The sequence below is a fragment of the Peromyscus eremicus genome, chromosome 14, assembly GCF_949786415.1.
Source record: "Peromyscus eremicus chromosome 14, PerEre_H2_v1, whole genome shotgun sequence".
Classification (NCBI taxonomy): domain Eukaryota; kingdom Metazoa; phylum Chordata; class Mammalia; order Rodentia; family Cricetidae; genus Peromyscus; species Peromyscus eremicus.
In genome coordinates this window covers 49,203,488-49,218,504 of record NC_081430.1, presented here as the reverse complement: position 1 = coordinate 49,218,504, position 15,017 = coordinate 49,203,488, and the positions used below count along the sequence as shown (strand labels likewise).

The following is a 15,017-nucleotide window of genomic DNA, read 5'->3' as shown; positions in this document are numbered from 1 at the left end:
TGCTTCAGTTACTCTTACTTCATCTTTGAAAGGGCCTGAGACAGATTAGGTGCTGTGGGGTTTCAGGCCTCCTGCCTCATAATAACAGGCCCTGGAGATGCAGTGAAACTCTGGCAAAGTCAGTTGCCAACCCAAAGTGGCAGGTGCTGCATTGAGTGTGAAACATCCATTCCATCGCTGAGTGCAAGTCCATTCCCCCTCTTTCCCATTGGTTGGATATTGCAAAAGGTAAAGACTTTCCCATCTGACATCTCAGTTCATCATCCCTCATGCCCCCCATTATCTTACCATTCCAAATTTATTCCCTAATCCTGTTTTGCAGATGTTCAGTCTTATAAATCAGCTGTTGTGAAGTTGTCCTGTGATGTAACTGCCCCAGCATCTGCTTTAGTCATGCCCCCACCCCTGGCCTCTTTTGATGCATACACTTAGTTACATAATAGGCTGTCTGAATTTTTTTATTTTATTAAGCTGCATTTTGTTTGTGTTTGTGAGGGCATATCATTCCACACATGGACTACAGTGCATGTGTGGACATCAGGGAACAACTTTCGGAAGTAAGGTCTCTCTATCTATTCTATGGTTCCCTAGAATGGAACTCAGGTCATCTATATTGTAAAGGGCAAGTGCCTTTACCCCAACCCTGTATTTTCCCACTAGACATAAACCTTGAAAGAAGTTCACCAAAAGGCAGACAAGCAGATGTCAGCCTTTGGGATGGGAGACCCAACATCTAATGTTTCTCTGAAGCCATAAGACATCTGTGTATTGAAAATAGAACATATTTTCTTTCTAATAATATTCCTAATTTGTTTATGTACACTCTTTGAATAATTAATATGTTCAATATAAAGTTAAACAGGAGTCTGGTGATGTCGGACTTTCTTTGGACTGCCAGCTTCCAAATAACAACTTGGAAACTTTTTATTAATTATGAAAGCTTGGCCTTAATTAAGCTAGTTCCCAACTAGCTCTTATAACTTACTAACTGATTTATATTAATCTACATTCTTTCCTATGGCTCATTACCTCTCCTCTGTACCTGCATCCAAATTTCTCAGTGTCTGGATGGCCAATTCCATGCACCTCAGACTCTTTCCCAGAGTTCCTCTCTCTGTGTGGAAGTTGTGCCTATACTCACCTGTCTACCTATTGGCCAGCACTTTATTATATGATTCAGCTCTTTATTAAAACAATCAGGTGCCTTAGGCAGGCAAGGTAAAACAGTGACACATCTTTACATAGTGTGATTAAATAGCCTGCAACAGTCTGGCCCAAAGTAAAGGACAGATCTGAAATGAAGATGGGAATGCCAGGCTTTTGTCTTTTTGGTTTCCTGGTAGACCCTAGTGAAAGTTGATGCTTTTTAACAAAAGCAGTTTCTAGGTGCCTGTTATCCAACAAGTCAGAGATGTCAAAATTTTATCCCATTTGAGTCACTCTTCAGATGTCTGCAAGTTCATGTGAAGACTCAATGCTTTTAGCCAAGCTTTTAAGGCCCTACAAAGTGGCATGCACAACTGTTAGAGCTCACATAGCAGAGGTCTTATCCACATAAAGACAAATGTGAAGACACTAATGTATGACATCCAAAATTCATAATATCTTAATTTCTATAGGTGCCACTTATCTATTAAGAGGTAAGGGGCCCAGAGTTTCTTTGTCTTCTATCCCCTGGCTATCACTAACTACCTTGGCTTTGCCTCTGAGTGGGTACAAATCCAGTAAACAATGCCAGGAGATTACAGAGTGAAGGAAAGGCTTTCTTCTTCCAACAAAAAAGAATACATTGGGAATAATTTCCAAAGCAGTTTCTCCTGGGGAAAAAAAAGGCAAAACGCTGTACTTTTCCTTTACTGAGAAAACATATCCATGCTTACATAGGTGTGTTGTTAGATAGAAACATCCTTGAGTATGCTCAGTTCAAGTTCAAGGTCATGCGTTGTTCAAAAAGGGGGTGGCAGGTAGGAATTCCACAGGGCAGAAAATGTAGTATTAAAGTGAGCAAAGATTACCCTAGGTTGCCTAAAAAGAGTGAGTCAGAGAGACTGGGATGTTTTCTAATTCCTAGGTTTCTCTGGAGGAGATTTTCCCAAACCAGTAAATATTACCTGTAGTGGGTAGCCATTCCAGCTTTGATCTGGAAGTTCCAACCCCCACTGAGACTTCGGCAACTGTCACGCCTACAAGGCGAGGCCAAGGGAGGCGCCTGGAGACCTGAGATCTGGATAGGCAAGTGCTCTCTCGGTTCCAGGACCCTGGACGGTGGAGGTGGGCCAAGCAGAGCTCCAGAGAACACCGCTGGACGGCGATACACTTTCCCCAGACCCCGTGACCTACCTATCCCTTAATTTGTAAGTTATGCCATTAAATAAATCTCCTTTTAACTACGTCGAGTGGCCTTAATAATTTCACCAATACCTGGCGCCCAACGTGGGGCAAATTCCAAAGGCCTGAATGGCTCCCACCCTCAGCCTCCTCCCCGGCTAGCGGGTATCTAAACCCGCCTACAAAGTTCCATATAACCAGGGAACGCCTACACGGTTCCATTCCTGAAAAAGGGAGCAGCTAGTCCCGTCTCAGTTCCCTAGCTTAGCCCCAAGACCAGCGAAAGAGACACTCCCCCGCTTCCTGAGCTCCAGCTCCGCCTCCCGCTATCTTGACTCCAGCGAGCTGCAGTCAGCCAAGATCACCAGCAGGCCCTGCTTTGGAGCTGTACCAACACCACCTGCTGGCTGAAAAGTACTACTACACCCCCCAATCCACGAAAGATAAACATATTGTTTCAAGTAAAAGTACTTGATAATTTTACACCTTAAAATTGACTAACAAATTTTGAATAATTCTTTTAATATGGCTGACAACATTACCTCACAAGAATTTAAAAACCTTTTTGCCTGTATGATGAATGACATCTTCCTAAAAATATACAACTTTCCTAAGACATATCTGGCCTGTACCATTTTGACATTCATCGTAATAATTCACACAGTGTTCAAACACTGGTTTAATAACAAGAACAAAGATGAGTCATTATTGGGACTGATACAGGCTTTAAAAGATAACAATAAAATAATTTCACCAATAATTACCTACAAGTCTCTGAAGGAGCACTAGAGAGACGGCTCACATGGCTCTTTATAGAACTGAGTTCAGTTCCCAGCACACACAAAACTTTGCAGGGATATCAATAGTCATTTAAAGGGCATCAGCTTCCTCAGCTCCATAGTTGTATGTAATTATACCTACAAATGCCTGCCTAGTACCAAACATAACCAGTAGTACCCAATTGACCTTGCTATCCATTTGAGAACCTGGATGAGAAGTAAGGAGTGGAAAGGAAATCCATGTTCTGAGGGAAATATCTGTGAAGGTAAAGTTTTCTAAGAACTATTAAATTGCCAATCATTATTGAGTTGTTTCTACAATTTTCATTATGTAATGTTAGCTGTTGGCACTGTTTCCATAGGTATGAAACTACTTCAAGTCCCACCAGTCATTGTGGTTGTTGGAAACCCAGCCTTACTGGAAGTTACAACGGAAGGCTATTTTGATGTCACTGATAGTTACAATTTGAATGCTCATGTAGCTAGCAAATTTTTCCATAAAGTAAGAGTTTTTTAAATTATAAAACAATCTATTAAAATAGAAAATATAGACTTAGTAGCTATGAAAGACAAACTTAATCCTTCTATCAAGGGTATAAAGTACACTTAACATGTATGATATTTTATAAGGCAGGGTGGATATTTTGATAATGGCTAGACACTCTGCTCAGGAGTGTTGTACACCTTTAATTTCAGCACTCTGGGGTCAGGAGCAGGCAGATATATCTGAGAGATTGAAGCCAGCCTGGTATATATAGTGAGTTCCAGACCAGTCAGAGCTATGTAGTAAGAGAATCTGAAAAGAATAAAAATTAAAAAGCTTTTATATTTTTACATTTTTAAAACTTTTTTCTAATTTTATCTTTTGTGTTCTCTTCACTGTTAATCAGAATTTCTCTCTTGCTCTTTTCTGTCCCTCCAATTCATTTTCTTTTTCTTTTTTTCTTCTTTTGATTTCTTATTTCTATCCTATGCCCTTCCTGTTTCCATATTTTACCTTAAATGTTTTGAACCTCAAACCACACTCCACATTATTTTTAGCCATTTTATTTTATAAGGTTATTGATAGCATAGTACTTGGCTTTAATATATTTTGTTATATTCCTATATCTGATTTAGTTTGATAATGCTATGCATATGTCAGTTTATTTCCCTCCTACATGCTGCTAGGGTTCTAATGGTCGGCTTTAACTACCAACTTGGCATAATCTACAATCACCTGGGAAAGGTGTCTCAATGATCTTGTTAAGATCACGTTGGCCTATGAGCATACCTAAGAAAAATTTTGTTAATTGGGTTAACAGAGGTGGCAATACCCACCCTGGATATTAGAAAACAAAAAAACAATATTAACAATCAAGACAAAAACACTTGGGGTTGGGAATGTGGCTCAGTTGGTAAAGTGCTTGCCTGGCATGCATGAATCCTGGGGTTACATATACGAGGTAGATTACTGCATATTTATAGTCCCAGCACTTAGAAGGTGGAGGCTGGAGAAAATAATCAACTCATGCAAGTTGTTCTCTGATCTGTACAAAACACACACACACACACACACACACACACACACACACACACACAAATAAATGTAGAAAAAACTAACCACAAAGCATGAGACTACCTCAGTCAGTCTGTGTCAAGGGTTTTAAATAGCTCCTTTAATGTTGTTTTGCATCTACTACTTGTTGATATTTATTCTCTTCCTTTGGCTGGCTTGCTCTATGCTTAATAAACTCTTTCATTCAAAACCAAAAACACAACTATCATAGATCCTTCTCTGGATCATTACAAATAATGTTGAGGGTGTTCCCAGGATTCTAACCTTCATTCCTTGATGTTTCCAGGGTTCCACTTCACTCTCAATGATTATGTGGGAAGCCTCAACTTCATGCTCCATAACTACAGTGCTGCCCATCATGAAGAGCAGTTGCAGCTACCTCAAGACTCTATACCACATTCCTGGCAGACAAATACCACCTGAAGACTGGATTAGTGGAGTTCACAAGGACAGTCAGGGTTTCAATATGATCAAAACTCTGCCAGTAAGAATTTTGCTGTAGCACCTTTAAGAGAACAAGTGATGTATTTCTCCTGTGTGCTCCCATGGACAGTCTGTGTTAGCATTTCTGCTCTGAGGTGCTCTAGCACTGCCATCTGTAGCTAGAGTTTTCCTGCCTGGCCTACAGTCAGGACAAATCTCTCTCACCTGCCAGTCCCACAGCCGCTCAAACCCGACCATGTAAACACAGAGACTTATATTGGTTATGAACTGTACAGCCGTACCAGGCTTCTTGCTAACTGTTCTTATAGCTTAAATTAACCCATTTCTATAAAACTATACCTTGCCACGTGGCTCATGGCTTACCGGTATCTTCACATGCTGTTTGTCATCGTGGCGGCTGGCAGTGTCTCTGACTCAGTCTTCCACTTCCCAGCTTTATTCTCCTCCTTGTCCCGCCTATACTTCCTGCCTAGCCAATGGCCAATCAGTGTTTTATGTATAATCAGAGCAACACATTTGCCATACAGAACATCCCACAGCAGCCATCATTTTCAAACTGTGGGTCATTTTGAGAACATGAATGTGAGGATCCATTTATAAACTGATAAAACTTTCTGAACTAACTGTGTTTCTTACTAACTTCTCTCATCACCATTAGTATCATCATATGATGATGGTATAATCTTAGGCTTTTGTGATACGTGCAGCTGTTTTGACTTACAATGACGTGTCTCAAACTAATGTATCTGATTGGTCCTATCTTTCTTTGGGTTTAAGTTTGTTTGATTTTTTGTTGTTGTTGTTTTTTCCTCAGATAAAGTCACAAAATGTTGAGCTTGAATGTTCAATTCTGCTGATTCTCATTTCAATATAGTAATTTTTGCTTTTGTTTTGTTAGATCTGTGAGTCTGTGGGAGCCCGTTTTCCAATTCCTAGTGGCTTTACCTAGCAGGTCTGCATAGAGGTGTTAATTAGAACACGGGCCTGATTGCAGATATCTGAAATGGTCTGCACTTGGCTGTGCTGCGGGGGAGGTCTTTTGCTACTCCTTGGCATTTCTATAAATACCCTAGGGCAGAGACAGTCAGGGCTCATTGGAATAGGTTCCAGGCCCTCTTGAGGCTATCCTGTATTTTCTATCTTTTTATCTCCATAATCTGAATCCTTCTATCTATTATTTCCTGCTGCTTGTACTCAAGAAAACTCTGGGGAACTGTGGGGTTGGTGGGTAAACACTTCGCATGAGTCTTTTAATTTTCTTTTTGTATATATGAGAGTGGCCAATATGCACGTGTGCAAGTGGGTGAACAGTTATGTATGTGCAGGTATGTTTGCCCATATGGTGTGGCCAGCAGTTAACATCAGAATGTCTTCCTCAATTGTTTCTCTGCCTTATTTCTGAGGCTTGGTCTCTCACTGAGCATAGAGATCAACATTTTCCCTAAACTGGCCAACAAGCTCCCAGGATAGGCCTGTCTCTGTCCCCAAAATTGGGGTTACCAGTTCATACTGCCACAATTGATTTTTCACCTGGGCACTAGGATCCAAACTCAGGCCATCACACTTGAGTAGCAGACACTAACAGCTGACACATTTGATCAGCCATTTTTGTTGTGTTTTGTTCTATTTGGGGATTCTTATGACCATTTTAAAACTAAAAATTAGCTGATACACTACTTTTAGTTTCGTGGAGCCTCTTCTGTAAAATGCTTGGACACACCTGCATTAACCTTATGACAGCTGTTTTAAGTGGTGAAAGTCATTTTCACCTCATTACAGGTCAGGATCACATCATCACAGGGTAAGGTTTTTGAAGCTACAGAAACTTAAGGGTACGGATACTGAAGAGGAGAAGTTTACTGTAATGTGTGGAGCTGAATGTGAAATATTTGCATGGAATGGTTATCTGGAAAAAGAAAATATTTGTGCCTTGATGAATAATAACACGTGGCCCTCTTTCTTTGTTTAAACACTTGCAGGTAAACTACAGACCTCCATCCAATATGGGAATTTCTATTCCACTCACAGATAATATTTATCATGCAGACCCTAGCAAACCCAGACCAAGAAGTCTATTTCACAAGTCAAAGGTAAATAATTTGTCTCTAAATGAACTAATGCAGTGTTTGTTTTATATTTAAGAAATCACTGTGCTGATTACATGGGTTAGCTGGTAAAGGCACTTGACATCAAGCCTGAACCTCAGTCTGACCCCCAGGAAGCAGCAGAAGAAAAAAAATGATTCCTGCTAGTTTTCTCTAAACTCTACCCACTTCATGACATATGCACCTCACACATACACACAGATACACACCTGATACATACATATTAACATATATGTATATATATATATATATATATTTACTTGTTTACTTGCAATTTTAAAAGAGATACCCTTTATTTCGAGTGTACATGGGCACAGTTATGGGAATTTAATGAAAAAGTACAGCCATATTTATTACTCCAGGACTACTGCTGTCCCTTCTTCAGCTACTCCTGCTTTGGCCCTTTCAGCTACTCTCACACTACTTTCCAGCTGTGGTACTTTTTGATTGTAATTGGCCCCCATAAGCTCATAGGGAGTGGCACTATTAGGAGATGAGGCCTTGTTGGAGGAAGTGTGGTCTTGTTGGAGAAGGCTGGATGATACACACCTTTAATCCAGACCTTAAGACTAGAGGGCACACCTTTAATGTGGGCCACACCTTCTGTTGGAAATGTGTCACTATGGGGGCGGGATTTGAGGTCTTTTTCTCAAGCTTCACTCAGCGTGACAGTCAGTGGACTTCCTGTACCCTGCAAGATATAACACTCTCAGTTCCAGCACCACATCTGCCTGCATGCTGCCGTGTTCCCTTTCATGATGATGATGGACTGAACCTCTGAACTGTAAGCCAGCCACCTCAATGAAATGTTTTTCTTTATAAGAGTTGTCATGGTCATGGTGTCTCCTCACAGCAATAGAACACTGACTAAGACAGCAGCCAAGAAGCTCATATGGACGCTCTCCTTGACTTCTCGGCTCCCATGTAGATTTCAAAGGACACAGGTAGAGGAAGAGCCTTGTGTTTTTAAGTGAAAGAAGGAGTTAGGACCATCTCATGTCTTTCATCCTTGTAAAAGGAATGGTGTCCAAAAGGAAAGGCCACCCTTTGTCCTAACATAGGCACATTAAAACTCCTGCTATGTTATTAGGAGAAAGTAGGCTGGCTCCCTGGAGTTGGCTGACACCTACCAGGAGGTGAAGTGAGCATGATAGAACACAGGGAAGCATTAGGGGTCAGAAAAAAAGGTGTATTATCTGGGGAACACCTATGGTGCCTGGTATGCAAACACAGATACACAAGCACTACACAAATTAGCACTTCTCTTGCTGAAAACAAGTCAACATCTTCCCATTGCTTTCAAAGGGAAAACATGACTTTGGCATCACACCTGACCCTTGTCAATGAGAGGCAGACAGACAAAGCCTGAGGAATTTCCTCTTAGGGACCTCCACTAAGTGAAGCTGAAACCTTGACTATACCACAGAAGAGCATTCCAGGATGAATCAGACCCAAGAAGACCTCAGTTTGGACAGTGAAATCAAGACATGTTGCACACCTTGCTTTAAGCATTGTTAAGTGCTGTTGCTCAGAGAGAGAAACCTGAGGTGTCATATGCATGATTCTGTGGCCTGCAAAATTACATTGCTAAAAGATGTGACTTACAGCCATGTCAAAGACTCAGTAAAATTTAAAATTAGGCCAAGTTTTAAAAGTAAGCTTTTAAAAAGCATATGTACTTGTTGGTTTATCTCCCTTATGTATTTCCTTTTGGCCTGATGTATTGGGACCAACATCCCAGCATGTTAGAGGCAAAGGCAGATGAATCTCTGTGAGGTGTCAAGCTAAGGCCTTGACCAGTCCAGTGTGGTCAAGTGGGAGAATTTCCTTTTGTAAATGAAATGTTAAGATGCATTGTGAGGTTCCTTGTTCAAGTTTCAAGGTGAGGATGGTGTGCTACTATAATTAAACCCAAAGGGCACATTAGTTCTGGCCCTATGCACACATGGCCTACTTGTTTCAATATTCTGGTATTGTGTGATTTTGTTTGTATTCTGAGAAATAAAGCTTGCCTGGAGATCAGACGGTGGAGCCAGCCACTAGTTAACCATAGAGGCCAGGCAGTAGAGGCTCTTGCCTTTAATCCCAGCACGATCGAGAGGTGGAGACAGGAATATAAGGTGGGTAGAGACAGGATCTCACCCCCAATCAGTCTGAGGATTAGTAGAGGAAAGAAGTCACTAGCAGCTACTCCTTTCCTTCTCTGGTCTTTCAGGTTATTACCCCAATATTTGACTCCTGGTTTTAAATTGATAAGACTAAATAGAATCACACTTCATTCTGGCATGAAAGATCACTCAGAAAAAGGATTATTGCCTCTGTTCAAAATTCATATAGAGATTTGATTTCTTTCAGATGTATTGGAGTTCTTGACACTAAGCCAAAGACAAATACAAATTAGGTTCTGGGGTGAGGGACTTTCCCTTCCCCTGTTTCCTTAATATTCTCTGTCCTTGCACCATGCTTCAACATGAGTGCCTGAGCTTACTCTATCCTAGCCATGTTGGCCTCTTTTTATGTTTCTCTGATATGTTTCACCTCAGGCCTTTGCAGCTGCAGGAAAGCCTTTTATCTTCTGTCAGATGTCACACCTCACTGTCACCTTTGACAGGTTTCCACTTTAATGCTCTGCTACAGTGAGGCCTTCCCTGACCAATCCACACAGAAAGATAACCCTGCCTCTACCATCCCTGGTTCCCCATTTCCTCCTATTTTCTCCATATCATGTATTACTTATCTATACATTTTACTTGTTTGCTTTATTTTTGTGCCTTCTGACCCCACAAGAAAGTAAGCTAATCAAACAAGACTGATTTCTTTTTGGTTTGCTTTATTTTCCTGATACTGAAGGTCAAGGCAAGCCTTGGACATGCTAGTCAGAGTTTTGTTTGGTTTTGACCTGTTCCTACTATATCCCCAGTATCCCAATGAGCATCAGACAAAGGAGTGTTCAGAAATTGTTGAACAGGTGTATCATGATGGCACACACATATGTAATCTCAGCAGTTCAGGAGCCAAAGTCAGGAACGTAGGGAGTTTGAGGTTAGCCTGGGTGATACAGTAAATCTGAGGCCTCTTAGTTACATAAATAGACACCGTTTTTAAAAAAAAAAAAAAAAGAGTTGAACAAACTAATAATACACATTGTATGCATGTTTTTATATACACAAAATATTCAGAGGTAAACAACTCCTTGCTGAATCTTGGATTTAAGGGCAAGAAATTCTGCTCCAAGCAGTGAGCCACCAAGACACTGAGTTCTCCAACTCCATTTTCTCCCAAAGATAAAACCTGTTTTGTTACTATAGCATTCCATCTATGGACATAAGACGTTTTTGCATGTATATCCTTACATTCCTAGGGTCCCCCTCCTCCATGGTTTCCCTGTGCTAAGTAGGAAATATATCTAATTCATACCAAGTAATTAAGAGGGAGATTTGACCCTTTGCTTATTTTGTTTTGTATAGTTAAGGAAGGTCTTGCTGTATAGTCCAGGCTAGAACAAACTTGCTGTACAGTCCACGCTGACTTAGAACTCCTGATCAAAGTGCTGAGTTTGTTGACATGTGTCGCCACAGCTACCCCCGAAGAGGGTTTTTTTTTTTTTTTTTTTTTTTTTTTGCAGGATTTGGGGGCTGTGACAGCTGTACATGTCAGCACTTCTGGTGTTATCAGGCACTGATCAGCATTCTCTAAGTTACAGCCCTGCACATGCATGACATGTGGTATCTTTATGGACTTTCACTCTAGTCAGAGAAACTCACTATGAAATGAAGTTACCAAGAGGAAGCTGTGTTTTTGTGAAGTGTTTCTGAACAGAATGTCTATGTGTAACCTCATGGAATTGTTAAATTACACTACAGAAATATTGTTGCATTACGACTTTCATAATCTCACCTCCTGGACAAGCACTGTATGCAGATCTATACTCTCAGTGCCTCTTATTTTATCATTAATGAATTTTCTTTTCTTCTTGCAATTTTATTATTCGAATAATAAGTATTTCCTAAACACTTAATTTGGAAAAACTCTAAAGTATGAAAACAAGTCAACCTATGTTCCTCTGTCTACAGGTAACAGGCCAATTCAAGCAGTGTTATAATGTTCCCAGTCGGGAAATGTGCAACTGCACAGAACATCAAAAGTTTTCACATGCTGTTGCTTTCTCAGACTGCAAAGAAAAGGTAAAACAATTTGTAATTACCTGATGATGGAGTTTTATGAAAATCTTCATGTTTTATGTAAACTGCACATATGACTACAAATAAGACTCTGATTTTAGACGACATATAGGGTTGGGCATAAAGTTAGCAGTCAGATATCATGATGGTTGTCATTTTACACACTAACTTAGATTAGTATTTCCTTTGTTATCTGTGTGTGGATGTGTGATGTAGTGTGCATGTTTGCACATATGCTGTAGTACAGGTGTGGTATTCAGAAGACAGCCTTGGGTGTCAATACTTACCTTCCATTTTGCTGTCACTTGTCACTGCACATGGAAAACAAGCTGTCCCTCAAGTTTCTCAGTGTTCCTATCTGCGCTTCATTCCACCACAGCAGCACTGGAATTACAGACTATAGGTGGGTGCTGGGACTCCAAACTCAGGTCCTCATGATTATACAGTGAGCATTTCACCCATTGAGCCATCTCTCCAGCCCTGTTCTTTTGTGGTTTTGAGATAGAGTTTTGATATGTAACCCAGGCTGGCTTTGAATTCTTAATCATCCTGCTACAACCTCCTAAATCCAGAAAGAATAATTGAGCATTTTCTACCTACTATACATTTCTTCAAGTCTCCCCTATAATTTATTTAACTCACTGTATTTGAGTTACAGAGAAGGCAGACTGAAAACCATACTGTTCTTTTTATTTAATTAATGTTTTTCATTTATTTTATATATCGACTATAATTTCTCCTCCCTCCTATCCTCCCGTTCTCTCCCTGCCTCCCATCTATCCCCTTCCCCATCCACTCCTCCTCAGTCTCCATTCAGAAATGGGCAGGCCTCCCATGGGAGTTAACAAAGCATGGCACATCAAGTTGAGACAGGACCAAGCTCCTCCCCCTGCATCAAGGCTGAGCAAGGTAATCTAGCATGGGGAATAGGTTCCCAAAAGCCAGCTCAAGGACCAAGGAAAGGTCCTGATCTCACCGCTAGGAGACCCACAAGCAGACCAAGCTATACAACTGTCACATACATGCAGAGGGCTTAGGTCAGTCCCATGCAGGCTCCCTAACTGTTTGTCCAGAATCTATGAGCTCTCAAGAGCTCAGGTCAGCTGTCATGACCTTGAACCCTTGGATTGTACAATCCCTCCTCCCTTTCTTCAGCAGGACTCCTGGAGCTCAGCCCAGTGCTTAGCTGTCGATCTCTGCATCTGCTTCATTCAGGTACTGAATGAATGCTCTCTGATGACAATTAGGATAGTCACCAATCTGACTCCAGTAGATTGTCAGTTCAGGAACCCTCTCTATTATTGCTAGGGTCTTTGCTGGGGTCATCCTTGAGGACTACTGGGAGTTTCCCTGGCTCTAAGTTCCTCCCTAACCCTGAAATACTCCCGAATCAAGATGACTCTTTTATTACTCTCCCCCTCCATCCTGCTCCCAACCTGCCTCCCTTACCCAGCCTAAGCAACCTGCTCCCTCAAGTTCCCATCCCCCACTCCCTACACTCACCCAGGTTTACCCTGAGTAGATCTTTTATTTCCCCTACCCAGGGAAATCCATGCATCCCTCTTTGGACACTCCTTGTTATCTAGCCCCTCTGGGGCTGTGGTTTATAGTCTGGTTATCGTTTGCTTTACATATAATACCCACTTATGAGTGAGTACATACCATGTTTGTCTCTCTGGATCTGAGTTATCTCACTCAGAATGATTTTTTTCTACTTTCATCTATTTGTCTGCAAATTTCATAGGGTCATTGTTTTTTTCTTTTAATTAAGAAAATTTTTTCATTCATTTTACACACCAAAGACCCCCTCTTCCTTTCTCCTGCCACCCCAGCTTCCGACTCCCAACCTACTCCCCAATGTTCACCACAAGAACGCAAGGGCCTCCCATGGGGTGGCACATCTAGTAGAGGCAAGTCCATGCCCTTCTTTCTACCTCAAGGCTGCACAAGGTGTCCCATCATGGGTAGTGGGCTCCAAGAAGCCCACTCATGCACCAGAGATGGATTATGATCCTACTGCCAGGGGGCTCCCAAGCAGATGAAGGTACACAACTGTCTCATCATACAGAGGGCCTAGTCCAGTCCCATGCAGGCTCCACAGCCCTTGATTCAACTTTCATTAGTTCCCACTAGTTTGGTTTGGTCGTCTTTGCAGGTTTCCCCATCATGATCCTGATGCACTTGCTCACAGAATCCCTCTTCTCTCTCTTTGACTGGACTTCTGGACTCTGCCTGGTGTTTGGTTGTGAATATCTATATCTGTTTCCATCAGTCATTGGAGAAAGGCTCTGTGATGACAGTTAGGGTATTCACCAGTCTGATCTCTGGGGTAAGCCAGTTCAGTTCAGGTACCCTCTCCACTATTACTAGTAGTCCAAGTTGGGGTCATCCTTGGGGTTTCCTGGCAACTTCCATAGCACCAGGTTTGTCTATCCCCACGATATCTCCCTCTATCATGGTATCTCCTTCATTACTTTCCCATTCCATCCCTGTTCCTGCTCAACGATTCCATTCCCTTATGTTCTCATACCCTATCCCCTACCCTCCATTTCCCACCCCTCATCCCCAGCTTACTCAGGGAGATCTTATCTATGTCCCCTTCCCAGTGTGGTCCATGTGTCCCTCTTTGGGTCTCCCTTGTTAGCTTCTCTGGAGTTGTGGGTTGTTGTCAAGTTATCCTTTGCTTTGCATCTAGTATCCACTTATGAGTGAGTAAACACTTATGAGTGAGTCTGGGTTACCTCACTCAGGATGACATTTTCTAGTTCCATCCATTTGCCTGTAAATTTCATGATGTCATTGTTTTTCTCTGCTGAGTAGTACTCCATTGTGTATATGTACCACATTTTCTTAATCCATTCTTCAGTTGAGGGGCATCTAGGTTGTCTCCAGGTTCTGGCTATTATGAATGGTGCTGCTATGAACATAGTTGAGCATGTGTCCCTGTGGTATGATTGAGCATTCCTTGGGTATATGCCAAAGAGTGGTATCCTTGGGTCTTGAGGAAGATTGATTCCCAATTTTCTGAGAAGCTGCCACACTGATTTCCAAAGTGGCTGTACAATTTTGTACTCCCGCCAACAGTGGAGGAGTGTTTCCCTTGATCCACATCCTCTCCAACATAAGCTATCTGCAGTGCTATTGATCTTACCCATTCAGACAGTTGGAAGAGAGTATCTCAGAGTCATTTTAATTTGCATCTCCCTGATGACTAAGGATGCTGAGCAATTCTTTAAATGTCCTTCAGCCTTTTGAAATTCCTCCTTTGAGAATTCTCTGTTTAGCTCTATAGCCCATTTTTTAATTGGATTGTTCAGTATTTTGATACCTAGTTTCTTGAGTTCTTTATGTATTTTGGAGATCAGCCCTCTGTCAGATGTGGGGTTGGTGAAAATCTTTTCCCATTTTGTAGGCTGTCATTTTGTCTTATTTGCTGTGTCTTTTGCCTTACAGAAGCTTTTCAGTTTCAGGAGGTCCCATTTATTAATTGTTGCTCTCAGTGTCTGTGCTACTGGTGTTATATTTAGGAAATGATCTCCTGTGCCAATGCGTTCAAGACTATTTCCTACTTTCTCTTCTACTGGTCAGTGTAACTGGGTTTATATTGAGGTCTTTGATCCAC

At 41.4% G+C, this 15,017-nt stretch overlaps 1 protein-coding gene across 2 annotated transcripts in view; it reads left to right on the top strand.

The window, feature by feature from the left end:
• LOC131923818 (cation channel sperm-associated auxiliary subunit beta-like) overlaps window positions 1-15,017 on the top strand; it is a 176,708-nt gene that overhangs the window by 147,090 nt on the left and 14,601 nt on the right. The window contains exons 20-24 of one of the 2 annotated variants that reach the window (XM_059279002.1): window positions 3,470-3,609; window positions 4,952-5,149; window positions 7,089-7,199; window positions 11,288-11,398; window positions 12,202-12,321. In XM_059279002.1, the coding sequence (XP_059134985.1) occupies window positions 3,470-3,609; window positions 4,952-5,149; window positions 7,089-7,199; window positions 11,288-11,398; window positions 12,202-12,240 (599 nt within the window). In that variant the 3' untranslated portion in view covers window positions 12,241-12,321. Of the gene's footprint in view, window positions 1-3,469; window positions 3,610-4,951; window positions 5,150-7,088; window positions 7,200-11,287; window positions 11,399-12,201; window positions 12,322-15,017 lie in introns of those variants that run through there. The other variant, XM_059279001.1, reaches the window with a different exon arrangement.